The 17,591-nt window shown below is 40.7% G+C and overlaps 2 protein-coding genes across 14 annotated transcripts in view; one reads left to right on the plus strand and one right to left on the minus strand.

Moving 5' to 3' along the window:
* The window catches only part of LOC310883163 (uncharacterized protein), a 447,119-nt gene that overhangs the window by 24,577 nt on the left and 404,951 nt on the right, over window positions 1-17,591 (minus strand). The window lies entirely within an intron of this gene.
* The window catches only part of PCLO (piccolo presynaptic cytomatrix protein), a 373,598-nt gene continuing 362,209 nt past the window's right edge, over window positions 6,203-17,591 (plus strand). For 6 of the 13 annotated variants that reach the window (XM_083802968.1, XM_083802972.1, XM_083802975.1 and 3 more), the window contains exons 1-2: window positions 6,207-8,509; window positions 14,283-15,531. In XM_083802968.1, coding sequence (XP_083659094.1) covers window positions 8,265-8,509; window positions 14,283-15,531 — 1,494 coding nt within the window. In that variant the 5' untranslated portion in view covers window positions 6,207-8,264. Of the gene's footprint in view, window positions 8,510-14,282; window positions 15,532-17,591 lie in introns of all 13 variants that reach the window. The other 7 variants (XR_014573333.1, XM_083802969.1, XM_083802978.1 and 4 more) reach the window with 3 other exon arrangements.

Raw genomic sequence — 17,591 nt, forward strand, 5'->3', positions numbered from 1 at the left:
GGAAGTCTTGGCTTCCTAAGTCCTGAATCAGCTTTTAGGTTTAGCTACTTGGTGATGAAAAAGAGACTGCTATACTCTCTGATGAGAAAAGCCATTGCAACATGTTTAATTATCTAAAAAAAGTAGTATTTTTAGAGAGTTACAAAAATTTACTGAGTATAGGAAGCATGGGTTTGTGGGAAAAAAATGGATTTTATAGTAGTTTATTTCATTACAATAAAACTCTGGCACACAGTCAAATTTTTTTTAAGTCAATGGAAGTATAGTATGAGAAGTTCTCTTTCTGAAATAGAGGTTATACTACATTCAAAGGTATTACTGCACAAGTTATAAGATTGTAATGAAAGCTGCATGTAGCAGTGGTAAGTATTGTATAAGAAATGGTATTTTATATTTGAAGGTACTGGATTCTATGCACTAGCATGCTGTCCTGTGTGATGTTAGAACTATGTTAAATGAGAAAGGTATTTTGGTATGTACTCCACTTCATGCTCATCCACATGGGCTCCAATGACACTGCCAAGGGAGATCTTGAGGCTAGCAAGAGGGACTAGAGGGCTCTGGTGTCTAGGGGTGAAGGGCACGGGAGCCCAGGTGCTGTTGTCCTCAGTTCTGCTGCTGAAGAGGAAAAGCTTGGGTAGGAGTATGTGCTTATTTTATGAAGATCACCGGGATGTCTGAGATTTAGCAGAGTCACTCACATGCCTGGAATGCTGAGACAGATGGATACAAAGTCTTTAAGAAAGACAGGTAAAGCTGATGAGAAAGCGCATTGTTGGTGATGTGAAGGAGCAGCTTGATTGTCTGAAGTTCCACTGTAGTATGGGCAGCAGCGTAGTTGAGAGCTTGCAGGTCAGGATCAGAGGAAAAGCCAGTAAGGGTGACATTGTGGTGGGAGTGTGTTACAGACCCTTTGTAAACAGTGGTCTGTAGGAGAAAATGGAGCCTTACTAGTCCCTGAGATTCCTGGTGAAAGGTTGAGAAGTAATTAAGACAAGTTGCGAAAAAAAATAAATTGTGATTGGATACAAGGTTGCCCAGAGAAACTGAAATCTCCATCCTTGGAAATACTCAGAACTTGACTGAAAAAGGCTCTGAGCAACCTAATCTATGTTAGCCTTGTTTCAGGAGAAGGATCAGACCAGGTGACCTCCAGAGTTTCCTTCCCACCCATTCTAACACTATATTTGGACTAAGATGAAAATAAAGGCATTTGGGATGTATCTTTGCTTTTGTGTATTCCATTATGATCTAGGAGCTACTTCTAGCGTCAAGAGTATAAAAGTTCGAAGAGAAGGGTAAACTTCTTTTCAGGTATATCTGAAGAGAAGGGTAAACTTTCTTTGTCCTGAATGTCTGTACTTCCTGGGATAAAGAGTGGTGTTTATTTTGCGTGTAGTAAGCAATATCTATTCTAAGCAGGACTTTATAGGTTAAAAAAAAACTTTGATTTTTTTCTCTTTGATTGTACCATAGAGCCAGTTGGCATCTCATGTCAAAAAAAAACATGTTCATGTGTCTTTAGTATGGTCAACAATGCATCACTCACTACCTGAAATCAACAGGCAGTACCCACTGGAACTGTTGGTACTGTGGGTAAAATCCTTACGTATCATTCCATATGTGAGCTCCTACAGAAGGATGTGGGTGTTTAATCTTCATCGTTTATCCTTGGAAGCGGTGGCTTTGGCCAGTATTTAGTTATATATGATACTTATAGTAAAGCAGGTTTAATCTCCAGAATCCCATTTTAAGTAAGTTTTTTGTACAAAATCAAGCAAACTATTTTTTGGGAGTCCTAATGAATGTTAACACCACATCAGCACCAAGGATTATCTAATTTAGATGGCAAAAACAAACAAAATAATAGGTTGTGTTTAAAGTCAGAGCCTGTGCTCTGTGGCACAGGGAGGACCTGAACATATCATCCAAGTATGTGGTTCACTAAGCAGATTTAGGCTATGCACTTTTCAAGTACCTACTGTGTTCTGAGCATGAAAGAGAGGAACTGCTAAGGCAACTAAAACTTTCAACCATCCGATTTTTCCAATAATAGTCCTGAGAGACAGATCCTGAGAATCTGTTATGCTTACTGATGTAAACCCAACTGAATAAACTGAACAGTTACTTTATTCTAATGTGATCTATCATAATTTGATGCTAGCGACTGTTCCCTAGGTTCTTCCTAATTGACTACTTTTGTTCTTGAATTGGAATAATCCCAATTTTGAGAGTTTTATGGTGCAAGCAAATCAAAATTGAGCTCTTAATGATGATGTTTGCAACACTCTGAGTTGTACTCAACTGCTGCAGTCGGATGAACTCAAATTAGAGAAAGCAACTGGAGATCAGCAGGCCAAAACTACATACTGTTTTTGTTGCGGGTGGTTTAGAATGCAGGCCTTGAGGTTAAGGGCTTTTTGTCCCATTCTTCCATTTAGGATGCAAATCACTATTTGTGTATTAGGAGTACTGACTGCAAATAAACACAAGATTTTTAACATTGTGACTAAACTATAATGTGGGAGTCCATATTGCGAGTGTATCAGCATTGCTGCACTGTAGGCAGTTGGCAGACCTTCTCGTTTTGTTTAAGCAAGCAAATCTGGTTGTAAGATTGCTGGGATAATTCAGGCAAGTGTCTACACACTGGCTATTCACTGGGATAAAGAGCATTTACTAATACTGTTTTGTTTTGATTGGACTGATGATGATAAGACTAAAATATCTGCAGTTTATAAGTTATTTGTTCAGTAATAAATTGTGTGCTGGAACTTTAATGGTGTTGTGTCAGAGTGCATTGTATCTCAAGAAAACAGAAATTGAGGAACTCCAGAGAGCTGCAAATATTTCTGTCCAGGGTGTTTTCTCTTACCTGGAAGCCTTTATGTATTTTTTTTCCTTTTTGGGTGTAAAGTGGGTCTTTTTGCAGGATCTTTGGAACAGGGTAAGTCACTATTCCATGTACAAAATGAAGGAATGGAAAACTGCATAGAGAGAGATGAGTAGTACGTACTTGAATGGAATGTTGATAGTGCTTTGCAAGGTAGCTTGTTATGACCCTTTAATTGTTGTTTCGGTGACTCGTAACGTGAGACTGGAAACTCATTATGATCTTGAATGCTTGCTATGCGATCCTTAGCCAAATTTTGGCTGTTTCTTAGATGAGAGTAGTTTTAATACAGTATTCATACTTGTGAGAGAAGAAGCCTTACTCTCCTATATTTTTGTTTCAGAGTGTGCAGCCATTTAGTACATACGGTGTGTGCATCTGTTGCCATCCTTAATAGGTATCTCATGTAACCTGCACTGATAAGCTTCCTAGGACTTTACTGCACCAGTGGCCTGTACAGGTGGATGTACAGATGTGTAGTTTCCTAATGTATCATGCGCTTTTGGTTTATATGCTTTGGTGTATATAGACTTAAAGCATGTCATATTTGAAAATATTACTTCCTAGCTGTTGTACAACATTTTTTAGAATACAGACTCATGCTCTTTAACTTCACCCTTTAAAAAACTTCATCAGGTTTTTGTATTGGATGAATTCCATTCAGTGTATTGATTTACCGTGACTTTGCTTTCTTCCACCACCCTTATTTAATCTCTGGTGCAGTATGCTCACATGCATCCTGAGATAGTAAAGAGGACAGGAGGGCAAGCACAGCTGGGCAACTGACTCAACTAGGGTATTCCTTATTTTTCTGTATTTTTATATATTTGATTATATTTATCAAATATATCGTGTTAGCTGTCTGGAAAGAGCTATCATTAAGAAGCATTGCTCATTGTGTACAGTCAATAGAATGAATGCATGGATGCTTCTTAGCATTGTCTTCTAAACTCAAAGTACCCTCTACAGTCTCCGTACCTCTAAAATGGGATACGTCACTCTGATCGAGGTACTTCAACATTTAGCTAGGTATTTGTACACATTAGAATATAGTGTCATTAATGTGTACAATTTCTTAAATATGCTTATCCAAATTCTAGCTGTTCTTTAACTTTACCTTCCTTCATGTTAGTGATCAGTAAAGCTTCCCATTAATTGCTAATGATTTGTGCACATTCTTACTTCTTCGCTTTTATCTGGGCATCATGCCAGGCATATTATTAAGCTGTGAGAGTTTTCCGTCCCCTCCCATTTTGGCAGCTTGTGCCAAGGTGTTACTTTCTCCTGATGATCTTAGCATTAATTCTTCAAATTCTATGCACTGTATAGCTTTTTCCCCCTTAAAAAAATGTAAAAAGTATGTCCATACTAAGTAGGCTACTGATGAGAAGATGGGATATCTCCAGTCTTGTTAATCAGTGAATTAACTTTGAGCGTTCATTGTAGTGCTGAAGATACACACTCAACTGAGATTCACTTGCCCCAGATCAGATTTGGCACTGGCAAAACATGAGCAATTGCCTTGTGCTGCTTCTGACTACTCACCTCTAAGCTGGACTTGCTCTTTTGGAGAACTGATATGTCTACTTTGCATACCAAAGTGGTTCAGGCCCAGATAAAAATACTCTATTATTACTACAGTTCAGTCCTTAGTATGAATGAAGTTACACCACCTTAAAATATCCTGTACCTTCGTTTTGCTGGGATAATACCATGATTGGACCTGATGATCTAAAATATATCAGAGTTTGTGTATTGTGCTGATCTAGTTTATATTCAGATAAAAGCAATGAAAACATTACAAAAACTGTAAGCCAGCCCTCAAAGGATAGTTGGGTTTGCCTCTGTTCATGATTACCCTTTTTATGTTGTCTGCTATCTAAGGGAAGGGAACTTGCTTCTATGTTTCTCCCTCTAAATTTATATGCAGAGTTCTAATTTGCATGCACTTTTGAAGAGACTGTTTTATCTCTGAAGGGTTTTAATCATATTTGCCAGTGACAGTGATTAAGAAAATATATTTTTAAAAAAGGGTATTTAGTCTGATACCACCAAGCTGTTCCCTTCAAGTTAGACATTATGACTTCTGAGGAAAAAAGCTGAATCATTTGATAACTTTTCTTTCCTTAACACAATGGACTGTTATGCCTCATAAGTTTGTGAATTTCATCAGTAACGCTAAAATGGGAGAGTTAGTGTCACTTTTGGACAGCAAGAAGTGTTTTGAGAGAAAGGAAGATAAGGAAATGATGGGGTGTAGGGAAAACAGGCCTGCACTGGGACTTCTGGGACAGATAACTATTGATTTCATACTGTTTCATAAGAAAAGGTAAATGTCATAGAATTGTGTAAACAGCCAGTTTCCACAAAAATCCCTAAGATATTTGAAATCATCATTTTAAGGTGACATCCTTGGTCCAGTGAAGCCAATCATGAACTTCCCACTGAAGGTCATATCTCATCCTGCCTCTCCATATGGGCTCAGCTTAGTTCTTTACACATTATATATCTCTTTCCTCCCTTGCTCTATCTCAGAACACATTAACAGTGAAACAGGAACAGTGTATGTAGTTTCAATCAGTAAGCACTATCAAAGCTGCTATTTCCCCAGTTTTAATTGTCTTACTGAGGAAATTTGATGTTTTGTTCTCACTTGTTTTGTATGCATCTATATCTGACATATACCATCTGTTTTTAAACAGAACATGATTTCTAGATCTGTGTCAATGCTCTAGTTACCTATTTTGTCTTTGAATAAAGAAGCTGATTTACTTTTGTTGTTGTATTTTAAGAAAAAATGCATTTGGGAATGCATTAAACTTTCAGTCTACGTAGCTAAAGTATATAAGTATATTTAAGTATATGGGAATGTTTACATTATTATGTAACATAAAACCAATTGCTTTCACCTATAAGATCCCTCTTTCCCCATGTTTGTTGTGCATTTTCCTTCTTCCATGCAGTAGCACTTTGCACATTCATTCGTACATGATATTCTTGTGTGCTCAATGAATAGAGATGTGTGTGTATTTGTGTGTAATTGCCTCCTTCTAAACCCCTTAATCTTTTCTTCAAATGCCAGGTAAATCTGCCTTTGTCCGGGTGTGCCGTGTGTCACAGGCCTCTGTGATGTCTTTACGTAGAAAATCATGTGAGCAGGCATCTACTTACACTCATGTTATGCTTCTCTATTTAGAGGATTTTCCCTCTGTGCTTTATCACGTCGTCTCCTGCGCTCTTCCTTTGAAGTCTAACTTAAAAGTCACTTGAGAGAAAAGTAGAGAGCCCCCAACTGCTACCAGTTTAATCATTTATTGTGAACTGGAGGGGGGAGGGCGGGGGGAGAAGGTTTCTGATTGTAGAGTTACAAATGTACTATAAATATTTGGATGGCATCCTTACAGAGGTCATGTTGGGAGATGATGTACATTGTACATACAGCTGTTTCTAGAAAAAGATAGTAATGGCAGTACAGGAGACAAGCAAGAACACCAAATGCTATCACATCCTTGTAGTGAAAACAACTGTTATTTGTGAAGAACTAGGTGTTTGTTTTGAATATTCCAATGTGTTAATTAGAGCCACAACTTAGCAAGGTCTCTAGGGAGTCTATTTGGCTATTGGAAAAAAAAAAAAAGCCCCCAAACAAAAGGGCAGGAAAACTCGTGACAAAAGATATAGAAAGGGCAAGCAAGGTACTTAGTGGCTCTTTGCCATGGCATTTATGGGTAAGATTTGTCCTTCAGTCTCCCAGGTCCCTTAGCCTAGCAGCAGAGAGTATGTGAGAGTGAAACATTATCTATATTAGAGTAAGATAGATTTAGGGAGCACTTAAATTGTTTGGACATACAGAAGCTCAAGGGGCTAAGATGGGCTGGATCAAAGGATGCTGAGAGACCTGGTTAATGCTAATGCAAAGTCACTTTCTATCATTTTCAAAAAGTCATTGGGAAATTTTCATAATGACCAGAAACAGGCAAGCACTGCACCTGTCTTTAAAAAAGGCAAGAAGGGGATCCACAAGAGAACTCCAAGCCAGTTAGCCTAATTGGGCTAGTTCCCTTCCTGGGAAGGTTACAGAGCAAATCCTCCTGGAAGCCCTATCCAAGCACATGAAGGACAAGAACGTGATTGGAAACAGCCAGCATGTGTTCACCCCAGGCAAATGATGCTCCATCAGGCTTTCAGTATGATTTCCCATAATATCATTGGAGCCAAATTAGCGAGACCTGTACAGTAGATGAAAAATAGGCTGAACTGTCAGGCTCAAATTGGTTGTGGTTAGCAGTTTCTAGTCCAACTGATGGCGAGGTTACTAGCTGTGACAAGCAGTATCTAATGTCTCCATTTATGGTGTGGGCAAAGATATGGAATACTCCCTTGGCTGGCCTGTGGCTGATGCCAGCTGGGGAGAGTGGTTGATGCACAGTAGAGCGGTGAAGCACAGGGCTGCTGCTTGCTGGGATCCTGAAAGGCAGGAGCAATGAATGGGCCGGCAGGAACAACACGAAGTTGAAGAAAGCTAAGTACAAAGTCCTGTGCCTGGGATGCAGTAACCCTATGTGCTGGGAGAGGCTGGGCGGTGAGTGGCCAGGCAGCAGCTTTCCAGAAGAAGTCCTGGTGGGCAGCAGCATGTGCTTGTGATGCAGAATGGTGGCTGTGGGCTTGGGCTATGTCACCACAGGTGCAGCTAGCAGGATAAAGGAGGTGATTCTTCTCTATTCAGCAGTCGTGAGACTGCATGTGGAGTATGGTATCCAGCCTGGGGCTCTCCAGTCCTGAAAAAAGACATTGGCATACTCGAACCAGTCATCACGAGGGCAGTCAAATCCTGGAACGTGAGAGCCCCGAGAGGCTGTGGAATCTTCATTTATGGAGGCTCTCAAAGCTCAACAACCCGAACAACCTGCTTTAGCCGGCCCTGCTGGGGAGGGAAACCTCGGGTGGGCATCCTCCAGCCGCGCCTCCCACCTTCGCCTTCCTCCGTGCCGCTTTCGGCCAGAGCCCCGCGGCGTGCCGTGTGCGGGGTTGGCTTCAGCGGCGGGGCGGGGCGGGGCGGCGCGCGTGTGTGAGCGTGTGTGTGAGTGTGAGGAGTGTGAGGAGTGTGAGTGCGTGTGCGTGGGGAGCCGCCCGGAGCATGCGCCGCGTGGGGCGGCGGGCGGCGGGCGGCGCCGCTCCTCCCCGGCAGCCGCGGCGGCAGCCACCGAGCCCGGCCCCGCTGCCGCCGCCGGTGCCGCCGCTCGGGGCCGCGGTGGCGGCCGCGGAGCTTTGAGCACCCGCCGGGGAACGGCGCTGTCAGCCGGCCGGCCGCCCCCCATCCCCGGTCCGAGCCCGAACTGGGGAGAGAGGAGGAGAGCGGCGAGCAGCGGCCATGGGCAACGAGGCGAGCCTGGAAGGAGGAGAAGGGCTGGGAGCCTTCCCCGAAGGGGCGGCGGCGGCGGCCGGGGATGGCGGCGGCCCCGCGGCCCCTTTGCAGCGCCTGGTGCCGGCCGGCGTGGAGGCGGACCTGAGCCAGCTGAGCGAGGAGGAGAGGAGGCAGATCGCCGCTGTCATGTCAAGGGCGCAGGGGCTGCCCAGAGGGAACCTCGCCGGCGCGGAGCCGCCTCCCATGCAAAGGCACGCACGGAAAATCGCCCTTCTTCCCCCTGCTCCCTTCCCCCTTTCTCCCCGGTTCCTCGCGGTGGGGCTGGGGGCGAGTCGCGGTACGATCCGGGCCCGCTGCATCGGGAGCGGGCGTTGCGGTTTGCTGCCTGCCGGAGGGAAGGGGGCGGCTGGCACTGGGATGGAGCTCGCAGCCCGGCTTTTTCTTTCCCACTCCGGGGCTTTCTGCTAATAACGGCGGTCCTCGGTTCCAGTGGGCTGCGCCCTCTCCCCTTCCCTCCCGTCACACCGATCCGGAGCACGGGTACTTTCTGCCCCTTTGGAGGGGGAGATTCGCAGACAACATCTCGGTTTTCTCTGTGTGTGTGTGTGCTTTATGGGGCTGGAGTGCCCCACTGCTCAGGTAGTAGCAATGGAAGCTCTCCCCAGGGTGGATGGATTCTGTAAGCATCTCTTTATGGAGGTATGGGGAGAGGCATTCTTGTTGAATCTTTCAAAGCTTTTGGGCATAATGCATTTGCTAGCCATTACTCTGACAGTTCTTATCCTCTACAACTATCATTTGGCTTCATTAAATAGTAATGGATGGAGGAGGAGGTCTGTTCCAGTGTTTTTTTTTTTTTCCTTTATTTTTCCTCTCGATTTTTTTTTTTCCCTTGAGAAAGGAAGAGAGGCGAGAGAACAGGAATTCAGTGTTCTGTGTAGTAATGGCTTTACCTCGTCGTTCATCTGTGAAGACTAGGTCACTCCCTTCCCCTATTCTTCCCTACCCTGTAGTAAATTCACTGCCCGAAGTGCAACAAGCCCGATGTCCCCGGCCCGCCTGGGTTCGCTCCCCAGCGCCGGCCTGCCCTCGTTGGTGCCCGCAGTTTGGCCCCCGTGTCCCTGTCCCCGATCCTAAACCCTCCTCCTTTCCCTCTCCCTGTCCCTGGTCCTAAACCCACCGCCTTCCCCTGCCCCTGTCCCCGGTCCTGAACCTGCTGCCTTCCCCTTCCCCTAGTCCAGGGCCGACGTCTCGGTTGCTCTCCGTCTCCGGGTCTGGGTGTGTTGTTTGTCTTGAAGGGGGATGCTGAAGGGAGCCTCCTGTACTATTCAACACGGTTCTTGTGTATTGACCTCACCCCCGATAAATGCATGTTTCGTTTATATAATACCAGGTTTATATAGCTGAATTTTAGAAAAGAAGCGAGGGTGGGACCATATTCATCCTTGGGTGAAGTGCGGAAGTCATTGGTATTATAACTGAGATGGATGTCTGTTTTATTTTATTATTACTATTATTATTTTCAACTGGAAGTCAAATCGTGCATATTTGTTAAGCAGGTAACACTGTACGTAGAATATAATATTCCATGCGGTTCAGGTGATCAGTTCTGTGAAACTAAGCTCAGAATTCCATTATGTATAAACAGCTTATGAACAATGGTACAAAGTTTTTTGTTTCATACTGATCTTCCAGTATAAAGATAAATGTCCTAGGAAGACTGTAGAACAGGCTAAAATATGAATATTCCTACATTTATAAACTTTTTTTTTCCCTAAAAAACACACTATTATCAGAAATTCTTTTGATCTTATTAGCACACCATACTTTCATTCTCTGTTTAAAGTAAAGGCGGTCTAGATTTGTGAATTACTGCCTTTTTTTGTTGTTGTTGTTAAAATTGTCCTTTTAACTCCAAGTCAGTATAATAGCCTATCATCTAGCTTCTCCTGTGGGTGTGTAGTGATTCCCACTGTAATATCTTTGTGCCTGTCATAATGTAATGGGGTTACTACTTGTCTTTGTTTTTTTGGCTTTACTTGCTCCTCTTGTATACCTCTATTTGTTGCTGAAATTTGCCAGCAATGATGGGAATGATTATTAAGTACTTGACCCAAACCGTTGGAGTAAGACTCACCTAAAGATTAAGGATCAGCCTCTTCTAGACTTTAACCCAAGTAAAGAACTAGCCTGCTGAGACTCAGATTCCATAGCTTCAAACTTTATTATTTTTTTTTTTTTTTAGTCTGTGTGGAAAGTCCTTATTAAACAATGCTCTACAACTGTTGCTTTCAACAGCTTTTTTTCTGATGTGACTATGCCAGTCCAAAAGTTAAATGATTGAAATGGTGATCAAAGGAGGAATGCTGATATTCAGGCTTCCAGTGTATATAGCCTTGCATTATACCAGTGACCCTGTCAGGTTGTCTCTTAGTACTTGTGTTTTTTTCCACGTGTTGTTAACTGGATGTTTTCATATGTACTTGCATTTAAACATTAGTGATTATCCAGTCTGAGAGACTGATCATTATTTTCTATTTTAAATCCCCCCCTCTCCCCCCAGGCCCCCAGTAAATTATTATTACTATTATTATATTTTTCAGTGTTATATTCTCTTGGTTCCAGGCAGAGTTTGGGATGCTTAGGACCTATAGAATAATTCCATCTGATTTCAACTGCCTGTCTTAAAACAAAACAAAACAAAAAAATGTTTAGGAGTTTTAGCTGAAATACGCACAGTTAATTTGTAAGCTTGTTCTAGTTGTCCTAGCTGCATTGAATGATCCTGCAACTGTGTCAGATGTCCACTTGCTAAGGAATTATTCCACATCACCTGAAAGGAATAGGTGACCAAACTTAATATATGAGCCATCTAATACAATCATTTTTATTTTGAGTAGATCACTGTGGTTTTTTACTTGTTTTCAATTCATTAAGTTGTTCATAACATACAGTAGCAAGAAAGAACGACGTATTTTTAGAAAAAAAATGCTAAGCCCTTACCGAGTATCTAAAATGCATTTGTGGTGTACTTTCTAGAAGAAAAATTGTATTTTTGGTAATACCATCACTTTTTTTTTTTTTTTAAAAAGGAGAAGTCAATTGAAAAAAAGGCCACCAGGGCTGTGTTTAAGTTTGTACATATCTTGCCTGTAGGTACAAAGATACCTATCTTGTAATTGTTGAGTAATTGTAGTTCTTTTCAAAATTACTTATACTGATGAATGGTAATAAGACATGCCTTTAATGCCATAACTATAAAAACTATTTTAGAATAACTAGACTAACAGTCTTTTTGTTAAACTTCTGCTTAATTACAAGGCAAGCTTTGATTTGGCTATAATACTCACTTAAATGAATAAAGATGAGTTCTGTGAATCAAGGCCAAAGTGAGGAGAAACATAGAGCAAAGAAAGGAATTAGGTGGGGGAGGACTAAATTGTTTGTTGAATTTGGATTGATGCTGTTTTTTTGTGGTTTAAAAATAAGAAAACACTTGTCAAATAAAGACACTTTTTTTTCCCCCTTAGAATTTCTAATTCTCCAGTTTAACTAACATTCATTTGATGTCAGTCTGCAATTGGCTGTGAAATAGCTGTAGAAAAGAAGGCTTCAATCTTCAGCTACCTAAAATTAAAGAGATTAAATCCTGGCTTTTGAAAGAGGTAACATTTCTCAAGGAGCTTATCTTTTCAAGGCCTTTTCTTCCACAATTTAAGCACACTCAGTCTCCATTGCTTAGAAACATTGCTATGTATAAAGGCAAGACAAATCTAGTCTTGAGAGTACACCAGCGGCCTTGCAGAATCACTTAGATTTTTTATTCAGTATATTCATGTGTTGTAATCTCATTTTAAGTCCTGACATCGGATCAGGTGGAAATTTATGGATCGCATTATTCTGATAAAAGTGAAAGCTGAAGGAGAACCTCCACTGCAACAAGAGTTGACAGTTATTTATTCCTGTTAATGTCCAAGCTCATTTTTTATAAATAGTTTTATTTTCTTCTTTCATTTTCACACTCTAAGGTTTGGCTATGGTACCAAGTTTCCTGACCTGAGTTTATTAAAACTGTTAAGTACCGTTGAACCTTTTTTTCCCGTCACTTTTTGCATGGCTTGATTGAAGCATTCCAACACTTGCAAACATGAATGCTGAAAGTGGACCAGACTGCTACTGATACAATAGTTGGAATGATTTCACTTAGCAAGCAATACTTCAGATAAACCTAGAGTTCTTGTCTAAAATGCAAAAAATAGAACTGCATGTAGACGTACCTATCTGCTAATGAAACTACTATTTTATTTTATTTTATTTTATTTTATTGCAAAAATGTAAAATACTTGATGGAATTAAATTATTGTTGGAATTTTGTGAATTATTATTATCATGAATGAGTTAACTAGCATTTACTGTGTCAGTAGAGACACACCTGCTCCCTTTGTTGGGTTGCATATTAAGGTTGTAAACTTCTCACTCTTAAGGCCAAGAATTTTACAAGGAGTGGGGAAGAGTGAATGTAGGTATGGAAAGCTGGAAATAGTTTGTCCTTAACAAGCATTACATGTGGAAAATTTTAATTTTCCAAAAAAGTTCTGATACAAGATTGAGAGAAAATCACATGTTGTGAGAATTATAATTGCAGAAATGGCTACCGCTTAGCTTTATCCTTTTATAGTGCTATAACTAGGTACGCAATAAAAGCTCGAAATATTCATCAGCAATAATACTAAGCCCATTGTAATATTAACAGTGAAAAATACAGTGCTCAGTGCACTGTATATAATTATATAGGCTTTTGATAAAACTCAACTAAAAAAAAAATATTGCACAGTTCTGTTTATGGAATAGAATTAAATTAAGAAATGATTGTTTATTTTGCTCTGAATGTCCAAAAATAAATGTAATGTCTGGAAAAACAGGATCACAGTTAACTGGATCTCTCAAACTGAAAACTGAAAATTTTATAGTTGCAGCACTGTTTTTGTGCTGAAGAGAACACCATATCTTCCAGCAAAATCACAATGATAGCACTGAATAGAATATTTTAATACATCCTTTCGCAATAGCACTGCGTACAATATGATTTCCTCAAGCTGCAGTTGAGTATAGCAACAGGTAGGATACTGTGCCACGTTTAAAAACATAGTCTTGATTTTAGTTCCTACATTTTTAGCCTTCTTTTCTCCTATGTGAAAACAAAGCAAAATGTTGATGTTAGAAAATTAAGAAACATCTCTATGTAATTTTATTGGAGAGAGGGTTTTTATTGATGAGCAATGCAAGTTTTTGGGGTCATGCTGGGGGGAAGCTCCTCGATAGTTCTACTTGAAAAACAAAAAACCCTTCAAGCTTATTCTATCAACTGGCATGTTTCAACTGGTTGAAAATTCTTATGTTTGTTAAGTGGTGAAGTAAATACTTCCATCAAAAACAAACAAAAAAACATATACTTCCTAATATACCTGGATTTGCAGGAGTTTAAATTCCTGCTGCATATTGAATTCTATATATATCAAAATTTTGTGCAAATAGCCAGAACACAAGTTCATTTTGTAGTGTGTGTGTAAGTTGTTCTTTGATCTGCTCATTTTCCAAAAAAAAATGTTATTTTCAGTCTTTGTCTCCAAATGTTTGTATCCCAAGGGACAGAGTGGAAAATTAGTCATTTGGATGTAGGTATAACAGGAAGTTGTAGCTTTGAGTTCTTCAGCTTTTTGAAGAGAAAATTGTCTGGTTAAATATGGTTATTGTACTAGATTATTTTCTAAATAGTAAGTCATTTTGTGAATATTTACATAAACCTTTATAGAACAATACTTTTAATTTAAATACTTTTTACATGCGCTCGCAGTCGGTGTAATAAGTCTCGGTCTTGCAAACACTTAAGCACCTGAGGAACTTCAGTGTTAGCTAAGCACTTCCAGAGGCACAGATACAGGTTATTTTTTTTCCCTAATACTGTGCATTATTTTAATTTTATTGCTTTTTTTTTTTCCTTTTTTTTTCTTTTTTTTTCTGCAGACATCCTGAGCTTGATACAAGCCACCATCCCAGACAGCCAAGTAAGCCTCCAGATCCAGGACCAGGTTTAAGTAAAAGCAGAACAGTAGATGTGCTGAAGACAGAACAACGGGCACCTGGACGGAGTCCTTCTTCTATTAGTCTAAGGGAATCAAAGTCCAGGACTGATTTTAAAGAAGATCAGAAGCCAAGTATGATGCCCAGTTTTCTCTCAGAAGCCAATCCATTGAGCGCAGTCACTTCAGTTGTGAACAAATTCAATCCTTTTGATTTGATATCAGATTCCGATACAGCCCGTGAAGAAGCCGGTAGGAAACAAAAGGTTATCCAGAAGGAGCAGGGGAAACCTGAGGAACAGAGGGGCAGTGCAAAACTTCCATCTCAACAACAGTCTCCAAAGCCAGTTCAGCCACAAGGACATGTCAAACCTACCCCTCAGCAAAGCGAGTCTTCCAAAGCAGTGCCTCAGCAGCAGCAACCTGGGGAGCCAAAGCAAATTCAGAAACCAGGCCCTGGTCACTCCGCAGACTCTAAGCTAGAACAAGTGAAACAACCACCCCAGCCACGAGGACCACAAAAATCTCAACCCCAACAGTCTGAACCAACAAAGCCTGTTCAGCAACAAACTTCTGCAAAACCTTCAGTGGGCCCAGCAAAGCCGTTACCACAGCAGCCAGACAGTGCTCGAGCATCATCCCAAGCGCCACCTCCTGCGAAACCATCATCACAGCAGCTGGGACCTGTAAAACAGCCATCTCAACAACCGGCAAGGCAAGGAGGTCCTGTCAAGCCGTCTTCCCAGCAAGCAGGGCCTCTGAAACAGCCTTCTCAGCAACCTGGACCTGAAAAGCCATCTGCTCAGCAAATGGGACCTGCAAAACAAGCACCACAGGCTGGACCTGGGAAGCCATCTCTGCAGCAGACCGGGCCTGTAAAACAAGCACCACCACAGTCTGGGCCTGCAAAACCACCACCTCAGACTACAGGGGCCACAAAGGCCCCAGTACAACAGCCAGGACTTACAAAACCACCAGGCCAGCAACCAGGGCCTGAAAAACCCTCACAGCAAAAGCAAGCCAGTGCAACCCAACCTGCTGAATCCGCCCCAAAGAAAACCTTTTGTCCTCTTTGCACTACCACTGAACTGCTGCTGCATACTCCAGAAAAGGCCAATTACAATACATGCACGCAGTGTCATACTGTAGTCTGCAGTCTGTGTGGATTTAATCCTAATCCTCACATAACAGAGGTGAGTAGCTTTTAAACTGATGTTTGTTACCGGAGGACAAAAGTTTAACTTCATTATGCTGAAACATCAGATGTGTTTCTATGGACTATCATGATCATTTAAGGCCTTAAAAAGTTCAGAGAAACAAATCATGCTATTTAGGAAAACACCTGCAAGTAAGAGCGGTTTACGGGAAGAAGAAGGTGGTGGTTCTCTGTTTTGTACGGTCTTCAAAAGTGTTCTCTTGTTTCTTCATATAAAAAGGGGAACACTGTTGTGAGTGTTTTGCTGTTTTCCTTGATTTTAAGTACTCATTTGCCATGTTTATAATCAGACCACAATGGTCACGTGCTATCATGTTTATAAATGCTTAAAATATGCTGCTACAAGAGCTAAGTAAACAACCAAATATGGAAATGACAGTGTTCATAGCTCCAGTGTGGGTTTTGGAAAAGGATTTGGGGAGGATTTGCTTCATAACTGTGTCAGCATTCATTAGCTGAAAGCTTGAGTCATGAGTTTTGACTTGGTGATACTCAGGTTATTTCATTCTTGTGGGATGCTAAGAGAGATCTCTGTGGACTGTTTCTAACCTTGATCACCGTTCTTACTGTAATTATATAAGATAGAAATGGCATAGAAAGTAATATTAGGACTTCAAATGAACCTACCTTAACCTGATGTTTGCATTAGCTTTATATATATGCCTGTACATATATTTTTACTTTACTTGATCTGTATGGAAATAAGGCTTCATATGAATGTCTGGTCTCTTCTTATTGCTTGAACAGCTGCTTATGCATCCTGATATTCTAATTTTAAATTTGCAGTGTAGGTGTTTCTGTTTTTTTTTCCCCTTTTTTCCAATAAAAACACTTTAATCAATTTATAGAAATTCAAGCATAGCAGACCTGGCATCAAAGACTGGCTAGTAATAAAGCAGACAGAAAGGGGATTTGGAAATCTTATTTTTGTCTTGTTTTGGTATTAGTTTAGCTGAACAGAGCAGAGATGTCAATAGGAAGAAATATAGACTGGTACTTTATTTGGAATCTGTCAAATAACCCTAGATATAAAATTGCAGAATCAAAGCATTGCTAAGGTTGTTAGGTGTGTCTGGAGGTTGTGTAGTCTGACTTCCTGCTCAAAGCAGGGTCACCTAAAGCAAGGTTGCTCAGGGCTGTGTCCAGTTCTGAATATCTCCAGGGACGTAGATTCCACAGCCTCTATGTGCAACTTGTTTGCTCTTGTTTGCTTTGTACTACAGTGATTTAAGGAGATTGTTGGTCTTTAGATTGCACATGTTTATTAGTGATATTTTTAGGCGGTACCTGGTGAAAGACAGACATCTGACAATTATTTGTTGATTTATTGTTAAATTTGTCAAAGTTAAACCTGAAGGACTTGCAGTTGCAGTAGTATTGATAACACATTGAATCATTTAGCAGTGTGTTCTCTTGTTTGAATTTAGGGAAAGTCAGGCTTGAGATAAGTTGGCATTAATGCTTGTGGATCTATAGGACTGGAAAAGGATTGACTTAAACAGCCCTGTGCAGAAATTTTGGAGCATCTGCAACTGAACAGATTCTCACAGTTTATATTATCAGGGCCTATGCAAGGATAAAAAATATATCTTATTTAAAATCTGAAGATCTACTGTCATATTTCCAACGTTTCATTTTGGACAGCTTAGGGTGGAAAAAAAAAGTCATTGACATATAATGGACAAGTAATGCGATGGATTGTTGTTAAAGTCAGAGGAACTTCTGTAAGAAAACTTTACCTTCAAGTTCTGACAGTGTTTTTAGACCAGAATCTCTTACATTTATTTGTGAGTGCTGAGTTCTGTTTCCTTAGTGATTTCCTGGAGTCTCTCAGAGCTCCAATTTCAACTTCCTTTAAAACTTCCGATGTTCTGTGGAAATGGTTGACAACTTTGTTGTGTTCAAATTAAGTGGATTTTAAGAGAGAGAAAGAAAGTGTATTTATGTAAGAAGGTCTCAAAGTAGTTGGAAATTCTGTGAAACTACTAGTTTTTGAAGAGGGTACTTTGTAAGTGTGAAATTCAGGACTTTAAGACA

Source organism: Anser anser (genome assembly GCF_964211835.1).
Source record: "Anser anser genome assembly, chromosome: 1".
Classification (NCBI taxonomy): domain Eukaryota; kingdom Metazoa; phylum Chordata; class Aves; order Anseriformes; family Anatidae; genus Anser; species Anser anser.